Below are 22,281 nucleotides of genomic sequence, written 5' to 3'. Positions count from 1 at the left end.
TGGAGTTTACAGTATAAAATTCTCCTGATAACCAAGAAACTGGGGAGCACCTTGGGACTTGACAGAGCTTTTCCCTGGGAGTGAGGGAAGAAAGAGAGAGTGCCTTTCCTGTCTGCTTGGACATTCTTCCCAGAGGCCCCTGAGCCACAGCATGCGCTCTGTGATTCAGGGATCTGCCTTAGTGCCAGCATTGACTGGCCCCCTGATCTCTCTCACACTGTTTCTCTTCTTCTCACAGAACAAATCTTTCACGTGTACTTTGTTCATGCCCTTTGAAGAGTTTGAAAAACTGCTAACTAGTAGTGATGTGCTGAATTTCTTCCAGAAGTACTTTCCGGATTCTATCCCTCTAATTGGAAAGTAAGTCTCAAGATGTGCAATTGTGCCTTTTGCCCCACTGGTTTGAGTTATTCAAAGTTCAAATAAAGGTTAATGCACTTATTTCCATTTTTGTTAAACATGACCAATCATGCAGTGACCTGGACAGAAGCCTAGATTACAGCAAAAGTCCAAGAGGATCTTGCGCTGTGGACAGGAATTCTGAAAAAATCCAGGCCAGGCCAGTTTCCCTGGGAAAGACAAGTCACCAATGTCCCTGGACCTTCTATGTACCCTGAACAGGTGCTCAGGCCACTTAGGGCTTGGCTATGCTTCCTTCTGCTGGTGGGAACACAAATCTATGTCAAGGTAGAAATAGCTGGCAACCTCAAGTCTCAGGTCCACCAGTTGCTAGCTGTATAAGCTTTCTTATGTCTCACGCCCCTCACAGTAAAATGGTGATAATAGTAGTACCTGCGCCAAAGGGTTGTTGTGAGGAGTAAAGGGGATCATGCCTATAAATCATTCAGCACAGGGCCAGGCACATATAAAGTTCCTCCAAATTGATAGCTAATTGTATTAGCTGTCTGGCTTATCAATCTCAGCTCCTCTGGCCCATATCAACTTCGCCTCCATATGGACCTTGTCATTTGGTCTCACTCAGTGCCTCTCTCCCACTGTTACTCCATCCTGGAATCCAGCTCACTTTCTATGTCCAACGATGTCTTCATGGAGGCAGCACAATACCGCAGAAAGAGCAAGATTTTAATACTGCTCTTGTCCCTGACTTCCCTGAGTCTCAGATTTTTCGTCATTAAAATAGACATCAGGATACCTAACTTTTAGGGCAATTTTGAAAATTGAATGAACTAATTATGTAAAAGGAATAGCCCACTGCCCACCCATAGCAGATCTATTAAAAATTGTCAGTTCTCATCCTTCCCTGCAGAACAATTCAATTGCCTGTGTTGGTTTCTCCTTCTCTGACTTTGAAGGGATATCTCTGCACACCAAACTTTAGCCCATAGCTACTTCAGAACTTGTTCTGTGGCTCTTTCTTGCCTCTCCCACTAGATTTAAGATCCTCTAGTGTATGTACTACTTCTCTACCTATAGCTTCCACAAAACCTCTGTAGATGCTTGACAGATACTAGCTTAATTACAGTTGTTCATTTCCAAATACATATGGATTCACATTAACTTAATTTTGGTTTGTTGTGTGTTAATCAAATGCACAACTGCATCTCAACTTTTTCCAAGGAAACCTAAAACATTCCAGTGTAGTTGAAAATTGTGTGATCTGTGTGCTTGATAATAAAATTTTCATGACATATAACACAGACATATTTCAAGTTATTCAAATGCAGCTAAACTTGTTCTTTTTGGATGTGATTAACACTGTTGCAAATTAAGAATATAAATAGAACAGTGGAATTTGGGAACTAGAAGAAACTTCAGTTCTCCCTCTCCTGTTTTCTTCCTGGCATTCTCACGTACTTTTCAATGAAATATTATGTTAACAAAGCCAGTAAATCTGAAAGAATTACACAATATTTAATACCCAGCTTAACATTTTTATTGTTTTCCTCTAAAGGCAAACCCTGGCACAAGATTTCTTTCTGTTGCCCGCCCAGCCCATGATATCCGTTAAGTGCTCTTCTTTTCACTTTAAATCACACTGTGTGTTGATGGGAGATGCAGCTCATGCCATAGTGCCCTTTTTTGGGCAGGGAATGAATGCGGTAAGTTCTTTGTTCCATAGGTAAGTCCCTTAAATTTCTCTGGGTCAGTCTCAACTAAAAAGTCTTAAATAAAAAACATGCTTAAAACTATCCCCACATAATCTCTGAGAAAACAGTCAACTCAACAACCACACCAGCTATTTAACTAGATTGATCTCTAAATATAGTCAATTCTTGGATTACTTGATCCAGTAATTTAGTGTATAAAAAAGCATAAGATAGTTTTCTGTTCAGTTAGAAAATGTATTGATGACTTGAAATTTAGAAACTTGACTACCAGCAATTCAAGACTTAATTTTTAAAGTATATTTTTTCTAGAGATTATAATGTTAGTAACAAAAAAGAAAAATACCCCAAATTATCTTTTTTTTCCCTCTGTTTTTTCATTCCAAAGGAAAAGAAAACACAATTGATAGAGTTAAATAAAATGATGAAACAGACTAGATGTTGAATACTACTGCTTTCATGGAAATTTTACCATTCTGGCTAAAATATATTTCAGAAAAGGAATAGTGTTCATATATTGAACATTAATTTTAAGGAATTCTAAAAATAATTGTCTAGACAAACAATTATTTTATGTGCATGTGTGTTTGATTACTAATAGTTTTATAACCATAGTCTTATATTGTTTTGGTGAATGGGATATAGTCCAAGAATAAAGGGCTTATGAATCTAATCAATTATATTTTGAGCAAAGTAGTCATAAACATTTTGTTTTACAAAAACATAACAAGAGAGGTGGGATCAAGTTGGCAGAGTAGGAGGACCCTGAGTTCACCTCCTCCCACGAACACATCAAAACTACAGCTACAGCTACACATAGAGAAACTCACTGTGAACAACCTGAAGACTAGCAGAATAGCTCTTCTACAACCAAGGCTGTAAAGAAAGAACCACATGGAGTCTGGTAGGAGGGGAGGAGAATTGATCTAGTCAAGACACACACACCTAGTGTGTGACCCAGAAGAGAAGGGGGATATCACAGATTTGGGGATCCTCCCTGGGGAGCGAGGAGTTTGAGCCACATATTAGACACCCCAGGTCTGGGGTTCAAGGCCAGGAAAATGAGACTCCTTAGGTGTTTTGAAAACCAGTGTGGCTTACTAGGGGGCAGTAAGAAACTGATACTCTGCTCCTGAAGAGCATGTGCACAGACTTGCTTGCTCCCAATCCCAGCATGGAGGCAGCAGACTGACAACTGCTGGGTGCTCTGGCTGGCCTGCCAGAGCTGCCCCAGTGTGCCCCCCGGCCTGCACTGGGCTCCTGCTCCAGCACCTCCTACTCTGGTGCTGTTCCCCACTAAGGTGGAGGCTGCTGTTGCCAATGAGCATGCACATACCAGGGAAGGAATGGAACCAGCTCAGCAGTGTGGCTCCAACCCCTCCAGCCCCCACCCTGCCTCTAACCAAGATGTGTACACCTGGGGATAAAGCAGAACCAGTTTAGAAGTGCAGCTCCAAGCCCTCAGGAACCTGGCCATGCCCCCAACCAAGGCAGAGATTGCCATAACACTCAGCAGAAACCCACCACCCTCGGGGCTTCTACTCCAGTCCCTTGAGCCTCAAACCCTACCCCATAGGGCAGTGACTGCCACTGAGCCTAGGAGAAGCCCTGGCTGCACCTGGATCTGGCTCTAGCCCCTCTGAATCCAGCCCTATTTCCCACCAAAGTGGTGGCTGCCAGCATACCCTAGGGGAAAGTGTGGCCCATGCTCACTTCAGATGCAGCTCTCCCACCAAAGCCAGTGGGCACATGCAGACTGAATAGGACATCATAGGACATGCCTTCAAGACCAGGACAGGTAACTTTCACATAATTTCATAGAGACAAACATAGAAAGTTAAACAAAATGAGAAAATGGAGGAATATGTTTCAAACAAAAGAACAAAGTAAAACCCTTGAAAAATACCCTAATGAAACAGAGATAAGTAATTAACCTAATAAAGTGTTCAAAGCAATGGTCATAAAGATGCTCACCAAACTTAAGAGTAGAATGAAAGCACTCATTGAAAACTTCAACAGAGATTTAGAAGATATAAGAAAAAACCAATCAGAGCTAAAGAATATAATAACTAAAATGAAAAATACACTAGGGGGATTCAACAGCAGATTAGGTGATATAGAAGAATGCATATGTGATCTGAAAGAAGGAATAGTGGAAATCACAAAATCAGAATAGCAAAAAGAAAAACAAATTCTTAAAAATGAGATCTCTGAGACAGTATCAAACATACATTCACATTATAGTGGTCTCAGAAGAAGAAGACAGAGAAAGAGGTAGAAAATGTGTTTGATGAAATTGTGGCTGAAAAGTTCCCTAACCTGAAGAAGGAAACAGATATCCAGGTACAGGAAACAAAGAGAGTTCCAAAACAAGATGAACCCCAAAAGACCCACAGCAAGACAATGAAAATGGCAAAATTAAAGAAAGAATTTTAAAGGCAGCAAGAACAAAACAAAGAGTCACAAACAAGGGAATGCCCATAAGGCAATCATATCAGCTGATTTTTCAGCAGCAACTTTGCAGGCCAGAAGGGAATGGCATGATATGTTTAAAGTGCTGAAAGGAAAAAACCTACAACTAAGAATACTTTACCCAGCAAGGTTATTGTTCAGAACTGAAGGAGAGATAGTTTCTCAGACAAGCAAGAACTAAAAGAGTTCATCATTACTAAATCGACCTTACAAGAAATGTTAAAGTGTCTTCTTTAAGTTAAAAAGAAAAGGCTGTAACAAGAAATAAGGAAAATAAGAAGGGAAAAATCCCACTGGTAAAGGCAAATATATGGTAAAAGCAGATATATGGTAAAAGCAGTGGCTCAACCACTTAAATAAGCTAGAACAAAGGTTAAAAGACAAAAACTGTAAAATCAAGTATAATTACAATAAACAGTTAAAGGATAGGCCTGAAAATGTAAAATATGATATAAAAAACACAAAACATGGGGGAGGAGTAAAAAAAAGTAGATCTTTTAGAATGTTTTTGAACTTAAATGTCTATCAGTTTAAAACAAGTAGGTATAGTTTAGGTCAACATATATGAACTCCATGGTAACCACAAATCAAAAACCTACAATAGATACACAAAACTTAGAGAGAAAGGAACACAAACATAACACTAAAGAAAATCATCAAACCACAAAGGAAGAGACTAAAAGAAGAAGAAAAGAACAAAGAAGAACTACCAGAAAACAAATAATAAAATGGCAATAAGTACATACCTATTAATAACCACATTAAATGTCATTGGATTAAATGCTCCAGTCAAAAGACATAAGGTGGCTGATTGGATTAAAAAATAAGATCCATCTCTCTGCCGCCTACAAGAGACTCACTTCAGAGCTAAAGGCACACACACAGATTGAAAGTGAGGGGATGGAAAAAGATATTCCATGCAAATAGAAACAAAAGGAAAACTGGGTAGCAATACTCATATCAGACAAAGTAAATTTTAAAACAAAGTCTATAATAAAAGAAAAAGAAAGGCATTATATAATGATAAAGGGGTCAATACAGGAAGAGGATATAAAAACTGTAAACTTATATGCACCGAATATAGGCGTACTTAAATATATAAAGTGAATATTGACAGACATAAAGGGAGAAATTGACAGTAATACAATAATACTAGAGGACTTTAACACTCCACTTGCCTTAATGGATAGATCATCCAGACAGAAAATCTATAAGGAAACAGTGGCCTTAAATGACACATTAGACCAGGTGGACTTAATAGATATCTACAGAATGGCAAAAGCAGTTTTAAGAGGGAAGTTTATAGCATTTCAGGCCTATCTCAAGAAAATAGAAAAGTCTCAAGTAAACAACCTATCTTACCATCTGAAGAAATTAGAAAAAGAAGAAAAAACAAAGCCCAAAGTCAGCAGAAGGAAAGAAATAATAAAGAGCAGAGTGGGAAATAAATGAAATAGAGAACCCCTCTCAAAAAAAAAAAAAAAAAAATAGAAAAGATCAATGAAACCAAGGGCTGGTGTTTTAAAAAGATAAACAAAAAACAGATAAACCTTTATCTAGGCTCACTAAGAAAAAAAGAGAGAGGATCCAAATAAACAAAATAATAAATGAAAGAGGAGAATATATAACCATTATCACAGAAATACAAACAATCATAGGAGAATACTATGAATATGCCAACAAATTGGACAACCTGAGAGAAACAGATAGATTTCTAGAAACATACAATCTTCCAAGACTGAATCAGGAGGAAATAGATAATCTGCACAGACTGATTATTAGTATTGAAACTAAGTCAAAAATCAAAAACACTCAACAAACAAAACCAGGACTAATAACTTCCCAGATGAATTCTACCAAACATTTTCCAAAAAATTGAAGAGGAGGGAACACTCCCAAATTCATTCTGAGTCCAGCATTACCCTGATACCAAAATATACAAAGACACTACAAAAAAAAAAAAAAGAATATTACAGACCAATTTTTCTGATGAATATAGATGTAAAAATTCTCAACAAAATATTAGCAAATAAATTCAACAATAAATTAAAAGAATCATAAACTATGATAAACTGGGATTAATCCCTGCTGTACAAGTATGGTTCAATATCTGCAAATCAACCAGTGTGATAAATCACATTACCAAAACAAAAGATAAAAAATCACATGACCATCTCAATAGATGTAGAAAAGGCATTTGACAAAATTCAACATCCATTCTGATAAAAACTCTGCACAAAATTTGTACAGAGGGGACATATCTCAACATAATAAAGGTCATTTATGACAAACCCACAGATAACATCATACTCAGCAGTGAAAAGCTGAAAGCTTTTTCTCTAAGATCAGGAACAAGATAAGGATGTCCACTCTCACCATTTCTATTTAATATAATACTGGAAGTCCTATCCATAACAATCAGACAAGTAAAAGAGATAAAAGGCATCCAAATTGGAAAGGAAGAAGTAAAACTGTCACTATTTGCTGATGACATATTATATATAGAAAACCCTAAAATCTTCACCAAAAAAATATTAGAACTAATAAAATGAATTCAGTAAAGTGGCAGGATACAAGATTAATATACAGAAATCTGTTGCTTCTCTATGCACTAATAATGAACTATTAGAAAGCAAAAGCAAGAAAACAATACCATTAGAATTGCACCAAAAATAATAAAACACATAGAAATAAATTTAACCAAGGAGGTGAAAGACTTATACTCTGAAAACTATAAGACATTGATAAAGATAATTAAAGATGATAAAAATAAATGGAAAGATATCCTGTATTCATAGATTGGAAGAATTAATATTGTTAAAATGTCCATACTACCCAAAGCAGTCTACAAACTTAATGCAATTCTTATCAAAATATTCATGACAGTTTTCACAGAATTAGAAAAAAAATCCTAAAATTTGTAAGGAGCCACAAAAGACCCTCAGTAGAAAAAGCAATCTTGAGAAAAGAGAACAAAGCTGGAGGTATCATGGTTCCTAAATTCAGACTATGCTACAAAGCTATAGTCATCAAAACAGTATGGTAATGACACAGAAACAGACACATAGGTCAATGGGACAGAGAGCCCAGAAATAAACCCATGCACATATGGTCAGTTAATCTACAGCAAAGGAGGCAAAAATATACAATGGGGAAAAGACAGTCTCTTCAATAAGTGGTGTTGTGAAAACTGGACAGCTATATGTAAAAGAATGAAATTAGAATATTTTCTCATATTATATACAAAAATAAACTCAAAATGGATTAAAGATTTAAGTGCAGGATATGAAACCATAAAACTATTAGAAGAAAATGAAAGCTTTCACACAGGTCTTAGTAATATTTTTTTAGGATCTGTCTCCTCAAGTAAAAGAAACAAAAGCAAGATAAACAAGTGAGACCTAATCAAACTTTAAAGTTTTGCACAGTGTAGGAAAAGGCAAAAGGCAACCTACTGAATGGGAGATCTTTGCAAATGTAATGTCTGATAAGGGGTTAATATCAAAAATATATAAAAACTCATGGAACTTAATGTCAAGAAAAAAAAACAACCCAATTAAAAAAATGGGCAGAAGACCTGAATAGGCATTTTTCCATAGAAGACAAACAGATGGCCAACAGGCATATGAAAAGATGCTTAACATCACTAATCATCAAGGAAGTACAAACCAAAACCACCGTGAGATATCATCTCATAGTTGTCAGAATAGCTATCGTCAAAAAGACAACAAAGAACAAGTGTTGTCAAGGATGTGGAGAAAAGGGAATTCTAGTAGTGTTGGTGGGAATGTAAATTGGTGCAGCCACTAAGGAAAACAGTATGGAGGTTCCTCAAAAAATTAAAAATAGAACTACCATATGGTTCAGAAATTCCACTCATGGTATATATCCAAAGAAAATGAAAATGCTAATTCAAAAAGATATATGCACCCCATGTTCATATCAGCATTATTTACAATAGCCAAGATATGCAAGCAACTTAGGTGTCCATTAACAATGGATGGATAAAGAAGTGCTATGTATATACAACAGAATATTACTCAACCATAAAAAAGAACGAAATTTTGCCATTTGCAACAACATGGATGGACCTGGATGGTATTATGGTTAGTGAAATAAGTCAGACAAAGAAAGACAAATAATGTACGTTTTCACTTATATGTGGAATCTAAAAAATAAAGCAAATGAACGAATATAACAAAGCAGAAACAGACTTACAGATACAGAGAACAAACTAGTGGTTACCAGTGGGTAGAAGGGGAGGGGGAGGGGCAAGATAGATGAAGGGGATTAAGAGGTACAAATTATGAGGCATAAAATAAATAAGATGCAAGGATGTAATATACAGCACAGGGTATATAGCCTATATTTTATAATACCTTTATATGGAGTATAATCTATAAAAATATCAAATCATTATGTTATACACCTGAAATAAATATAATATTGTAAGTCAACTGTACTTAAATTTTTTAAAAAGTAAGGGAACATCAACTTTAGCATAGTGGATAATTAGAACTCCCTGGTTCAAAACCTGGCTTCATGATTTATTAGAATATGTTCTCATGCAACTAATTTATCTCTACTTCCTTATCTGTAAAATTCGGATTTTAATAGTACCTATCTCATAGGAATTCTCCAGGAATAAATGAATTAATTAAATAAAGAATTTAAGAGTGTTATCTCATCCCTATATGGTATCTCTCATTTCTAAATTCCTATAGCATTAACAGCCTATATAATTGACAAATTTATTTGCTTCAGGTATGATATGTAAAATTGATATAGAAATATTTTATTTCTTAACCTTTACATATTTTTATATTGTCTTAAAACCATAGTTTGAATTCCTAGGATGCAGGAAACATAGCTTTTTATTTTCTTCTCCCTACTGCATTTAGCATAGTACCTTACTAATTTTGTGGATTTGTTGATTGGAAATTTGCTTTAATCTTGGCTTATAGGAAGTAAGTTAATATGAAAGTTCTATCCTGTCATTAAATTGCTCTAAATGTGAATCTTAAAGCCCAGAATAGTTTAAATATTATTCTAATGTTCATGGTAGAACAATATAATTATTTTTGCTTCTTGAAGAAGCAATGGAATTGTCAAAATTACAAGTAATTTAAAATTTTGATCATATTCTAAATTTTATATATATATATATGAATACATCGGGCAAAGACAAAACCATCAAACATGCAGTCAATTGTCTTTTTAATCAGAATTCAATGCTAAGTGTGACTATTTGGCTGCTATGTGCTGGTTGAGAGTAAACATCCTGCGAATTATACTCACCAATGAAAAGTCTATTCAAAATTGCTAAGAAGTATTTATATTTACAGTTTATTTTTTCTTGTTTTAGGGATTTGAAGACTGCTTGGTATTTGATGAATTAATGGATAAATTCAATAATGACCTTAGTAAGTAAAATTTCTCAATTGGACACGGACTAGCCTTGCTGATTAATTGTACACCTATTTCTGATCCTGGATGATTACAAACCATGATGCATATTTCCTGTTCAGGATTATAAATTTTTCTATTAACAGTCTATGCCACTGTTGTTGCCCATATCAGACAAGGAACACCCAGAGAGGAAAAGATAGTTTCTTTTAAGTTTTTACATGGAGGTCTATGCATCGATCAATACAAAGATAAAGGTTCCGAGCACCAAAGTTTGGCAGAGATATACTCCTTTCCCTCCCTCTCAGCCCAGTTAACCCCCATGCCTATAATCCCTACAGCATGCCCTCAGAAACACTTTTAGAAGCTCCAGCATTTTCTTGCTTTTTGCCTTATCAAAGGTTGCATCTGATACTTCCATTTGCCTTTTGATTAAAATTAATTCCAGAAATATATTAATTTTACAAGTATTGAAGTTTTAAACTTTATGTATAATTCTGAAAGTAAGTTAAATTAAATGTACATAATTTTCATCTGTAAAAGAAATTGCAAATAGTAGCCTGAGAACTGGATAACTTTTACTGCTTCTCAGCATTACATGTTCTCAAAGGTCACCTCTGAATTTAAACCTGTTTCAGGTAAGGGACAGACTTAGAGAACCAGCTTTGAATCTACACCCAGATTCCAGTCTTGACTTGCTGACTTATTAGCCCTTTGACCTTGAACAAGTCACTTTATCTTTTTAAAGTCTCAGATTTTTTTCCCATCAATAAAGTGGGGTAATATCACTTCAGAGAGTTGTGAAGGTTAATTCAAATGATTTGTGGAAAGCTTTTTAAAAAAAAAGCCTAATTCACAGATACAAACTAGTGGTTGCCAGTGGGTAAAACGGTAGGGGGAGGGGCAAGGTAGGGGAAGGGGATTAAGAGTTACAAACTACAAGGTATAAAATAAATAAGCTACAAGGATATATTGTACAACACAGGGAATATAGCCAATATTTTATAATAACTATAAATGGAGTATAACCTTTAAAAATTGTGAATCACTATGTTGTATACCCGTAACTCATATAATATTGTACATCAACTATACATCAAGAAAAAAAAATTTTTTTAAAAAGCCTGGAACAAAGTAAATTCACCATAAAAATTTTTTTTATAGTGTTATAGGGAGTCAGTGAACACTATATTGTCTGAATCTGAAGAGATTATAGATTCCAGGGTAAATTTCTTCTGGTTTTCTTCCTTTCTTTCCCAGTTATCTCACTCAGATGCTCAGGATCCAGAAGTATTTTGTTTCCTCCCTTCTTAGCCCTTGTGTGATTGGTTGGCATGTAATGACAATGATGGAGAGAGATGGAGGGCTCATATAACAGAACATACTGTCAATACTGGTTTTAGTTACAGGAGAATGAAGATAGAACAATAATTATCACGATAATAACTAACATCACTGAACATGTAATATGTGTTGGGTATCTTGCTGTTTTTTCACGTATTATCTCATGAAAAACATGGGGCATAGGTACTATTCTTGTCCCTATTTTACAACTGAGGAGAGTAACTTGCCCAAAGTCAAGTAGTTAGAAGTGGAGAAGCTGGGACTTGCACCCATGTTCTCTGACTTTAGAAATGGCTTCCTCAAAACTAGAGTTGTCTGGCCCTGTGAAGTTATATTAGTAAGTTATTAATTTATCAAATATTTATTCAGTGTTTACCATATACCAGGTTAAGTTTTCAAACATGAATATAACATGAGTCCTGCCTCTGGGAGATAACAGAATAACGGGGTATGTTTAAGCTAATAAGGTGGCTTAGGTACAAATGAAACAAATGTATATGGGGTAGCAAAGAAGAACAAAAAGGAGAGTAGTAAATTCTAAGGATTTGGGGTCATTTACAGTCATTTATATGAACTGCTTTCCATTTGCAAAATAAAAATAATGATTCACTAATCTAGTATATATTATAACAACTTTGTCATAAGTTTCATTAAATCATAGGCAATGGGAAATGCCCATGTGTTATTGCTCAGTATTCATAGATTGTTGGTCATACAGTCTTGCTGTCCAGAGTTTTAAAAGGTTAGAGAGAACATTGATAGAGAATACACCATTTCATTTGAACTGTGTAGAGTCAAGCACATTGTTTACAGACTGTTTTGGAGAAGACATTATTATTTAACTTGGTTTCTAGGTATGTGCCTTCCTGAATTCTCAAGATTAAGAATTCCAGATGACCATGCAATTTCAGACCTATCCATGTACAACTACATAGAGGCAAGTGAGAATGTTTGGTTCTATTCAATGAGATCATGCACTGATATTCTAATAAACATCCTTTGCTTTAATGTTTCTTTGAGTTCCGTCTCATGCATGCTGCATAAGAATAGGTGCCAAGAGAAAACACACACACACACACACACACACATACAGAGCATTCCTTACACATAGTTGAACTTTGACTATAAAGACAGTGATAATGACCCACACACATCATCTCCATCTACATTTCAGGGACATTTAGGAGGTAACAAAAATGACAAAATGTCTGGTTTCAATATCTGATAATTCATAGGCTCAAGACTTAGACATTTAGTAGAGGTAGTAATATGCTATTTTAATGAAAAAATATTTTTGATATGAGTTAACATATTTGGAAAGTTTAAGAGACATTAAATAACCTTTCCATTCTTAACATTATAAGCTGCAAACTTAAATTAGCACTGAATATCCTTCTGGGTTTTTTGCACTGAAAGAAATATGTAATACCAAAGAAATTCATAGTCAGTAGATTACTACTCAGAAGAAAAACACAATTCCATTTTAAGCCAGTCACCTGAAAACCTCACAGTAAATGGTTGTGGTTATAGTTTTTAAATAATCAAATGAAAAAATTTACAAGACAAAAATTTTAAAAAGAGTATAGACAGAAAGAAATAAAGTAGACTTCAACTTGAGCAGAATTGTTTCATATGTGGTGAAGGAAGTTCTATAAGATACTGGAAGTCTCACTGATGTATTTTGCCTTGTCTTTGCAAACAAGACAACTACAACATAATATTTATCCTGAATATGGAGTATATCAAGACAGGCCTAGTTTTAAACAGATCTCTTCTTGCCATAAATAATGTTCCAAACTGACCAGGAAGTAACAGAAATTAGTCAAATCTTTGGGCTCACAGACTACTCACAGATTCATACAAACAAACTCTTACTGAAATAGAGTTGGCCCCCGAGCAAAATAGAGTTCTCTAACAGGTTTTGCATAATTGCTCTACCTTTTCAAGTTATTGTTCTCTGACATTGACTGAAAAGGATTGGAAATGACTGAGAAGGATTGGAAATAAGAATTTATTTGACTACCTTGAGTCTGGCTTTGTGGTGAATGGGAATGAAGAGTGATAAAGTTGCAGTAAACAATTGAAGGTACTTTGTTCAAGGTATTCTTTGAGACTCCTTACATTATTGCAGATGCGAGCACACGTCAACTCAAGGTGGTTCCTCTTCCAAAAGAACATAGAGAGATTTCTTCATGCTATTATGCCATCTACCTTTATCCCTCTTTACACCATGGTAAGGTCTGGATTTAAGACTTTTCCTCATTTTAATCTTCTGTTTAGCCATTAAAGAATACACAAGAATACTTTTTAAACTTTCTTACAGGTCACCTTTTCCAGAATAAGATACCATGAGGCAGTGCTGCGTTGGCATTGGCAAAAAAAGGTTGGAACAGATTATACTTATTTTTAATCTGATGTGTTGAAGTTCACAGTGATATGGTTATGTTTACCTCAGGCAAATACGGAAATAATGTGACAGACACTAGATGTTTGCCTTCCAAATTAAAAAATGTCCTGGATACACAGGTGGCAGAATGCCTAATGAACAAAATTACAAAGAAGAGGCAATCCTTGAGGAGAAGAAATTCAAAAAAGAAATTGATGCTAGTATTTCTAAACTTTCTACTTTATTTTAGCAATGTGACCTTTTACTTTCATTTAGCAATTGACTTTTGCTTCATGCAATACTCCTATGGGTTTAATTTACAAAATTGGACAGAATCAAATCACTTATAAAACACAGTCTAATTCCAGTGTAATGCTATTCCACATTAATTTTGGGCAGTTGACTCACAGATGCCATTAAATGGAGATTCAGATTCCTGATCTTCCACTGTGGAAACTTTACAACTTCACTCACTAAACAAATAGTATGTAAACATTGAGCTGGGCATGGTGATGAACATAAAGCAGCCCCTACCCTTTGCATAGCTCAGAGACTAGTGGGGGAAATGGACACCTGCAGTGGAGAGGCACTGCCCTGGTGGAGAATGGGCATGGGTATAGGGAGGGGGGCGTGGAGGTTGAAGAAACCTCTCACACATTCAGAATGGGAATGGCAAGTATTTCAGTGGACCTGGAAGAAGCACATATGTGTGAAAATGGCTAGAGGTGGAGCTGGAATAGTAAGTAGGACCTGAAACATCTTGAATATTATTTTGAGGGAAACAGGAAGACAAAGGCAGCTCATAGTCTCAGGTGTGGATTTTAGAAAGATTTAGAGGCTAGATTGGAACGAATCAAGATTTATTCATACAGAGGTGAATAAAATAAGGTCCCTGCCCTCAAGGAACTAAAAGTCCAAAGGGGAAAGAGACAGTGACAGGCAGTTAGAATGCAGGACAATAAGTGCAGTGAAAGAGACCAGGATGATACGAGAGTGCACATAACCCAGACTAGACAGATCCTCAGCTCATGAGGTTGATAGACTGTAGGTGGTGAAGGTGCATGTTTAAGTCTTTGAATGTGTGTCTTCCAAGTCACAGAGGCCACTGAACCCATCACTTTGTGCAGGGTCTGAGCAATGACTGAATCATTTGTGGCTTCTTTCAAGACAGAGTTATCAGTTCTGTTTTTTTCAACTGTGAATTTTTTGTATGGCTGGACAAAGGCTGTTAAGAATTCTTTATACAGAACACATAGATTCAGGAGTTTCTGGGAGGAGAGAGAGGAGGGAGAGAGGGAGGCAGGAAGCTCCAAATTCTTGACCTTACCAGATATGGCAGGACTTCACCTAGTGGTCATGCAATTACGTCACTGTTTCAGGTTAAAGAACAAAGAGGAAATTGTATAAAACGTCATTTAAAAATGAAGTCTACTTGCAAGATTTTAATCTCTGCACAAATAAAGTGAAAGTTCTTGCTCTTTTTTACAGGTGATAAAGAAAGGACTCTTTTTCTTTGGAACACTGATAGCTGTAAGTGGTACTTACTTACTTATGCGCTCCAAGTCACTGAGACCCCTGGACTACTTGAGAAGACCATGGGACTGGGTCACTTACTTCCAGAATACAGGGCATGTCTCCCTGTAAACTCTCTGGAGTCACTAGAACAAATTCCCAATGTCATTAACAAGTGATAAAAAGATCCTGAAGTAGCAAATATTAGATTTCTCTGTAACCAAAACAGGATTAAAATCATGTTTCCATCATCATATTTAATTCACTAATGGAAGATATTTATCAGCTTATAGTTAAATTCAATGTAGAATTTCTCTGTGAGCTCACTGAAATTATTGAAAAAATAACCCACCACTTTAAAACGCAGCTTCCCCACAGCACTATGCTTAGGTCAGGTCATTCTAAATATAAAAGTGCAGTGACTAAGATCTCTTTCACTTCTCAAAAAGAAAGGCCCTAGAGACCTCAAGGAAGTCACTGATCACCCTTTTCTTTAAAGGACATAATAGAAGTCATGATAGGATTGACTTAACACCTGGGACTAAAAGTCACAATTTGCCTAACATATTAACTGCATTTTTCATTACCTGGATGGAATTTACCTAAGCACAGGGCTCAGATTTTTTTGCTAAAACTAGAAATGTAAATGAGGGATTGGGGGGCTTTCGAGAGAGTTCAAAATGAATTGATTTTATTTCCCAGTCTTCAAAAGGCAGTATTACCTTCTGAGGATTTTTTTTAAAGGCTATTAAAGCCACACTAAGTGAAGGATAGGAAGAGTTTTATTTATAAACTAAATATCTATATACATAAAAGAGTGGAAAGGAAACAAGGGGAGACAGCTTTCATAGAAATATGAAGCCGTATTTTATTCCATTTCAGAAGCAATTTACTAACATTCTTGAACTATATGCTGCAAAACTAGCAACAAACTTGATGTTTAAATGTTCATTTAGTGAAACTTTTTTCTTGCTTCTTCCTTCTTCAATAGGCCAACTGAATCATTTAGAACTCTTTCAAACATGATTAATTATGAAGATGCAACACTAGTAGAACTGTCATGTAAGAAATAAAAATTAGGAAATAAAATGATTCACTTTCTTTCCTATATTGTCAAGGAAATTCTTGAGTCCTAATAATCCATGTTTAGACTAAATAATGACTCATGGAAAAATGGTCTCTTCACTAACCCTGACCACTATTTATCCAGTGTATTGATTGAAGAGCAATAAAGATTAAATATTTTTATTTAATATTCACATTTTGTGAATACAGTTTTACACTTATTTTCATTCCTCTTCAAATGTAGGTTTGTTTGGTTTTTGCTGGAACTCCTTTTCTAAATCTATCAATAGAATTCTTGGCAAAATTGTGGGAAATTACTAGGAGGAGAGGCTAATCCTGCCATGTTCATATTTGAAATGAAATAGATGGAGACACTTAACTGCCATTAACATCAGCTTCACCATGTACATCCTCTGCTAATGTATGATTACCAATAAACCTTGATCACCTTGAAATTCTATTTTCTTTCCTGTGTTTCTTTTTAATGGTATCTTCTAGAGCTTGCTCAGCAGCACATTGGTCTGAAGCTCCTCTTTATCATATTATACATAGAGCAATAGTCTTTTGTTTCACATAAAGTTAAGGAATTGATTTTCTTTTTCATCCTAGAATTGTCTCTTTGATAAATTTGATTGAGAAAACATTTGACATGACACTGAATAGGACCCAACACTACAGAAAATTCAAGATTTTCTAGCTATTTCACACAAGTGTATGAGATAAAGTTATTTTAAGAGCTAAGTATTTTTGAGAAATATGTTATGTGCCTTGGAAAATACAGTCTTTTAAAAATATATATTTGAAGTGAAAACTTCCAATATGTTAGAAGTTGATGGTGCCTGATGCCCACCTTGTGCCACAAGTGGTTTTTCATTATACAAAGCACCCTCTGAATTAAAAGAATTTGTCTTGCTCAGTTACCCCCTGAGGTCAGAGAGCAATTCAGATTTCCTGTTGGACCACAAAAGTTCTGTTGATATTACATAGAATGGGGATTCCAAAACAGTCCTTATAATGGTAGTCTAAAAGTGGTATCTGATTTAAAGCCCCATCTTTCATTCCCATTATTCTTTCCTATAAAGGACTAACTTGGATTACATCGACCTATGACCCACTGGTTCTGTCACCGTCAACTGATAGTGATTCATCATTAGTGATGATAAAAATGATGGAAGAAGAGTTAAAAATCTCTTTTTTCTTTGGTCTGTCCCTATCTTTCTGTGACATCACAATGGGTTGGATTTGCATTTCACTCCCAACTGCTGGTAGGTCTTTAGCCGGTCACTGGCATCTCAGCAGTCGGAAACATAGGAGCTGCAAAAGGGCTCTTCGAAACTGGGCAGGGAGAAAATAAAGTTGAATATTAAGTAAAAGGTTGGATTGACATTCAAGAAACTTAGGTAAATTTAATTTGGGTTGTTCTTTTCTATTTGTTACCTGACATGGAGTTAGGTGGTAATGCTCAGATCTACTTAAGCCTGGAGTTTAATGTCTTTTATTTATTATAATTCTTATTAACTTTACCACATAGGTCTCTTTCAATACCTTATAATATCCATAGATTCAAGTTGCATGAATCTTCCATGCAGGCAGCTAGATGTGTTTCCTTAAGTGATTTTGAACATTAATTCATTCCATAAATATTCAATGAGCTCCTACGAGGTGAGGCAATTTGTGCTACAATCTGGGGGTATTGTGGGCAGCAGAGACAGACAAGACCCTTCCTGGTAGAGTTTACAGCTTGGTGTCCTCACTAATGTTCCTTTAATTAGGTTAAGATTTTTTTTTTTTTGGATCAAGATTACAAATCAGTTGGTGAAAATATACAACAGCAAACCAGGTTCAAATCCAGGCACCAACACGTCCTGAAGCAAACAAGTTCTTTAACTTCTCTGAACTTATCTCATAATCCATAAATAAGATACTATTAGTGCTTTTTTCATGGAGTTTTGTAAAGATAATTGATACAATCTGCATAGTGCAGTAAGAATTTTAAATAAATTATTAACTTTGATTGTAGTTATTATTACTAAACATAAAATGTTTTCTGATGTACTAAATACTGATTTTAATAGAATTTTACCTAACAAGTGCAAACCTCCATTGGTAGGTCTTAGAATTGTTATTATTTTCTCTGGGAATATTCTACATTTCTTCTTGAACCCTCTACTTTCCTGTAAAATGCTTGATTTAGATTTTTATCATTGAAGCTGCTATGAATAATCTCTATAAAAGTATTATATTTTCCAACAATCCCACCAACATGGTGAAAACGAGCAGTTAATTACAAAGCTTACCTTTCTGACCATGAAGATATAAATAACTGGATTATACACAGTGCCTGATTTAGCAAAGAGATATCAAACAGTAGATATTATTGTAGGAGTGAACAGGTGTCCATAACTATTAAACACCAAGAAACAAATCACAACATAAGGCATCCAAAAGATCAGAAAGGCGAATACCATAAAAAAGCACATTTTGGCCAGTTTCTTTTCATATCTTAAAATCTTGAACATTTGAATTGTCTGAAGATCTTCAACAAAACGGAGCTGCAGAAAGGAGAAGGAAAATAAAGGGGTGAAAATGAAAAAATCATTTTTGTTCATTGTTTTCATAATAGATATTCAGACACCATCCTTGGTCCCACCTTTAATGGAAAGAGAACTGAATAGGACCTTGGGAGGCTGGCATCTGATCCAGGACCTGCAGCTGGGCCCAGCCCTTAAACTCTCTGGGCCTCAGTCTCCTCACCTTAACATAATATATTGAACTAAATAGCCTCTTAGATCCTTCAACGGTTTTTAATGTTTTCTAATTTGCTTAAAGAAGAAGAAAATGAACTCTTTTGCCTAGATCTTCAAGTCGCTAAAAGACAGCCTGAAAGAGCCATGATAGGGACTTCCCTGGTGGTCCAGTGGTTAAGAATCCACCTTCCAATGCAGGGGACGTGGGTTAGATCCCTGATTGGGGAACTAAGATCCCACATGCCACAGGGCAACTAAGCCCTCACACTGCAACTACTGAGTCTGTGTGCTCTAGAGCCCAAGCACCACAACTAGAGAGAGCCTGCATGCCACAATGAAAGATTCTGCATGCTGCAATGAAGATCCCGTGTGCTGCAACTAAGACCCAACACAGCCAAATAAATAAACAAATAAATATAAAAAAAGAGTCATGATAAATTGGGAAAAAATTCTCCATAATCCTGGAATTTCTTTTATCTGGAGCATAATTCTCAAATTCTCAAACCAGGCAGCAAATGTGATGTCAGTAGTTCTACATGTTAAAGCCTACAGCTGGTCTTGATGAAAACTTAATTCCTAAATAAATTCCTCCTGGAAACTACTGTGACTTCCACTTCACAGCTAATGACTATAAAGTGGGGTTTTGTTGAGGAATTTACTTGGGTTGGTTTCATCAGTGGCTCAGCTGCAGAGGATAGAGCTCAGTAAAACCCAGATAGCCCACTTTCTCTAAAATCAGCATTTTAGAGAACTTTTTACTCCTAGTTTTACTCCTACTTTGTCCCCACTAAAAGTATTTAGGCATAATGGCCTATAGCCTGAAAGTTCTTTGACTTTCTCAGATAAAAAGCTCTTTAGAAGCATAATGGGGAATAACAAATCTGACTCCATATTAGATCTGTTTCTTTTACTTTAACCTTTGTATTCTACTGCTTTTGCTACAAGTTAATCACTAAAGGGATGCTGCCAATAGCTGAAAGTATACATAATTGCCCATCTCCAGAACCCTACCCCCATGCCTGAATGTTAAACCAAAATACCTTTGTTCAACTCACAGAAAACATCCTGATGCGGCCCACCTGTCAAATGGCTGCAGGAAAGAAGAAATTAACACATCCCTTCCCAGAGTCTGGCTGAAACCAGGAAATATTTGCAACAACTTATGGCCTTTTTACTTTACCTCCTCACCTCCCCTCTCTTTGTTCTATAAAATAAACTAGTATCCAGACCCCAGCAACAAGATGGTTCTCTAGGACGTTAGTCTGCCATCTTCTTAGTCTCCTGGCTTTCCAAATAAAGCCATTAATTCCTTGCCCCAAAGCCTTGTCTCCCAATTTATTGGCCTGTCATGTGGCTGGCAGAAAAATCTTGGACTTGGTAACAGAAGTTCCTCCTATTATTGTGATAAACGTGTGATTAAGAAGAGGGAGAGAATATTCCTGTACATCAAAAGTATACTCGTAAATAAAATGGTTATTTTTGACATCTTAAGAAGCTAATTTTGCTACAAAAATACAAATGCTTTATTGATATAAGAAAAGGTATCTGACATACCACTGATACTTAATATATAATTTTAAGTGGGGAAATTTATTACATTTCAACAAACTGTAAGTGTTCCTTTTATTTCTAGCATTATCATAAAAGTTAAGGAAAAATTTTCCAAAGAAATCTGCTAAAACATGTGCTAATAGTATTTAAAAATATATTTGAATTGATATATCTAAATCACTGATGTCATCTAAACTTTATTTAAGAAACTGTATTCTTATTATATATTCATATTGACAGAATAGCAGAAAACAGATAATTAAAATGGTTGATTTTTTTTCTAGAGTAGAGGAAATGTGTGTATGGTAGTGAGTGTTAAATTTCTGGTACTATTATTATCTGTGTGTGCTATTTTATTTTAAAAGAAACTATTTTATTTAAAGTGATAGGATATTTTTCTATTTTCAGAACAGGATTTTGGTGGGGGGAGGATTTTTCCCTAGAGATTTTAAGAAGGTTGTGGAGTTGTAGTAAAAACTTTAGATTTGGAATTAAAAGATCTGGGTTCATATCCCAGATTCACCACTTTTGCTCCTTGTGTGATGTTGAGGAAGTCAATGACCTTCTCTAAGAGTAAAGATTAAAGGAGGTAAAAATATGTAACTTATTAAACAGAAGTTGAGTCCCAGTTCCACACATATGACTTTGTGGGATTGTTTTTGAGATTATTTATTTATATTTGAATTATACTTGAAACAACCATACTTATTCATATGCATATGTACATTTATGATAATATAGGATATTGGGAATCATGATTTTTGACTCCTTGGAGTTTCAATTAACTAGTAAAACACCACATGCCAATGGTCTGTGTCCCAAGTCCCCACTATCTAGGACCCAACAATTTTATCTGTACCACTTTCTGGACAATGTCAGTCCCCATCTTTTCTCACCACTTATCAAAGCAGAGAACTCATTTATCATCATTCTGGAATTACATGCATACTGGAGAAATTAATTGAAGAAAATATTGGTTTATGCTTCCCCAGTTCCTCTGGTATAAGGAAAAGATCTGACTAATGTTTTAGATTATTTGGGTTTGTATATGTGACGTTTCCATGATTATTTTTCATTTATCTCTTTTTGGCTTCTTTGTTTCATCATTGTCTATTCTTTTACTCTGCTCATTCAACATTTTCCAAATAAAGAGCTCTACTTTATGTTTTGCCCCCTTTATCCAATCATTTGAGGATATTTTTCAAAATTGCTATGGTTGAAGCAAAAGTATTGATACATGCACAAATTTGTCCTAAAGGAGGAACAACTTAAGACAAATTCCCCAGAATTACCTCTAATGGTGTTCTTTGCCTATATAAATGGCAACGCCTAGTGCTTGGTGACTCAGACACCTGTAGGTTTTTCAAAGACTTTACTGTGAGTCCTTAATCTCAAGTGAGTAGCTATGTCTCTATTGCTATTACAAATAACCTCTCTGGATAAGGAAACAGAAGCAATTCCTTGCACCAAGCTTTGTGTTGAGTTTATAGCACAGTCAGTAGTCAAATCTCTTTGTACTTTCACCACTTCCCCTTCCTATGCCCTCTGTCCATTTTTTCCAAAAATAGTCACTGGTCCCTATTTCATGTAGGTACTGTTCCAGCTATAGGTGAAAAAATAAATAAGACTGGGTCTCTTCTCTTGAGGAATTCACTATTTGGTGAGGGTGACAGGCACATAAATATACTGCTTCCATAGGTGATAACATGCCATGAGGGAGGTGACCGGAGAG

The 22,281-nt window shown here is 35.6% G+C and overlaps 2 protein-coding genes and 1 long non-coding RNA gene across 3 annotated transcripts in view; 2 read left to right on the top strand and 1 right to left on the bottom strand.

Annotated features, from left to right (window-relative positions):
- KMO (kynurenine 3-monooxygenase) overlaps nt 1-16,706 on the top strand; it is a 59,340-nt gene extending 42,634 nt beyond the window's left edge. Inside the window, exons 9-15 of the mRNA XM_082340964.1 lie at nt 239-360; nt 1,913-2,060; nt 9,904-9,961; nt 12,143-12,225; nt 13,420-13,521; nt 13,612-13,671; nt 15,163-16,706. Coding sequence (XP_082197090.1) covers nt 239-360; nt 1,913-2,060; nt 9,904-9,961; nt 12,143-12,225; nt 13,420-13,521; nt 13,612-13,671; nt 15,163-15,318 — 729 coding nt within the window. The 3' untranslated portion in view covers nt 15,319-16,706. The remainder of the gene's footprint in view (nt 1-238; nt 361-1,912; nt 2,061-9,903; nt 9,962-12,142; nt 12,226-13,419; nt 13,522-13,611; nt 13,672-15,162) is intronic.
- Nucleotides 1-22,281, top strand: part of LOC309605589 — a 582,281-nt gene that overhangs the window by 66,399 nt on the left and 493,601 nt on the right. The gene's annotated exons all lie outside the window — the stretch shown is intronic.
- Nucleotides 16,821-22,281, bottom strand: part of OPN3 (opsin 3) — a gene marked incomplete at its 5' end in the record, with an annotated part of 69,561 nt that continues 64,100 nt past the window's right edge. Inside the window, 5 exon segments of the mRNA XM_082343250.1 lie at nt 16,821-17,355; nt 17,359-17,532; nt 17,536-17,586; nt 18,549-18,611; nt 18,615-18,803. Of these exon segments, the coding sequence (XP_082199376.1) occupies nt 17,326-17,355; nt 17,359-17,532; nt 17,536-17,586; nt 18,549-18,611; nt 18,615-18,803 (507 nt within the window). The 3' untranslated portion in view covers nt 16,821-17,325.

Source organism: Balaenoptera borealis (assembly GCF_965194805.1).
Source record: "Balaenoptera borealis genome assembly, chromosome: 1".
Lineage (NCBI taxonomy): Eukaryota > Metazoa > Chordata > Mammalia > Artiodactyla > Balaenopteridae > Balaenoptera > Balaenoptera borealis.
This window is presented reverse-complemented; position numbering and strand designations above follow the sequence as displayed.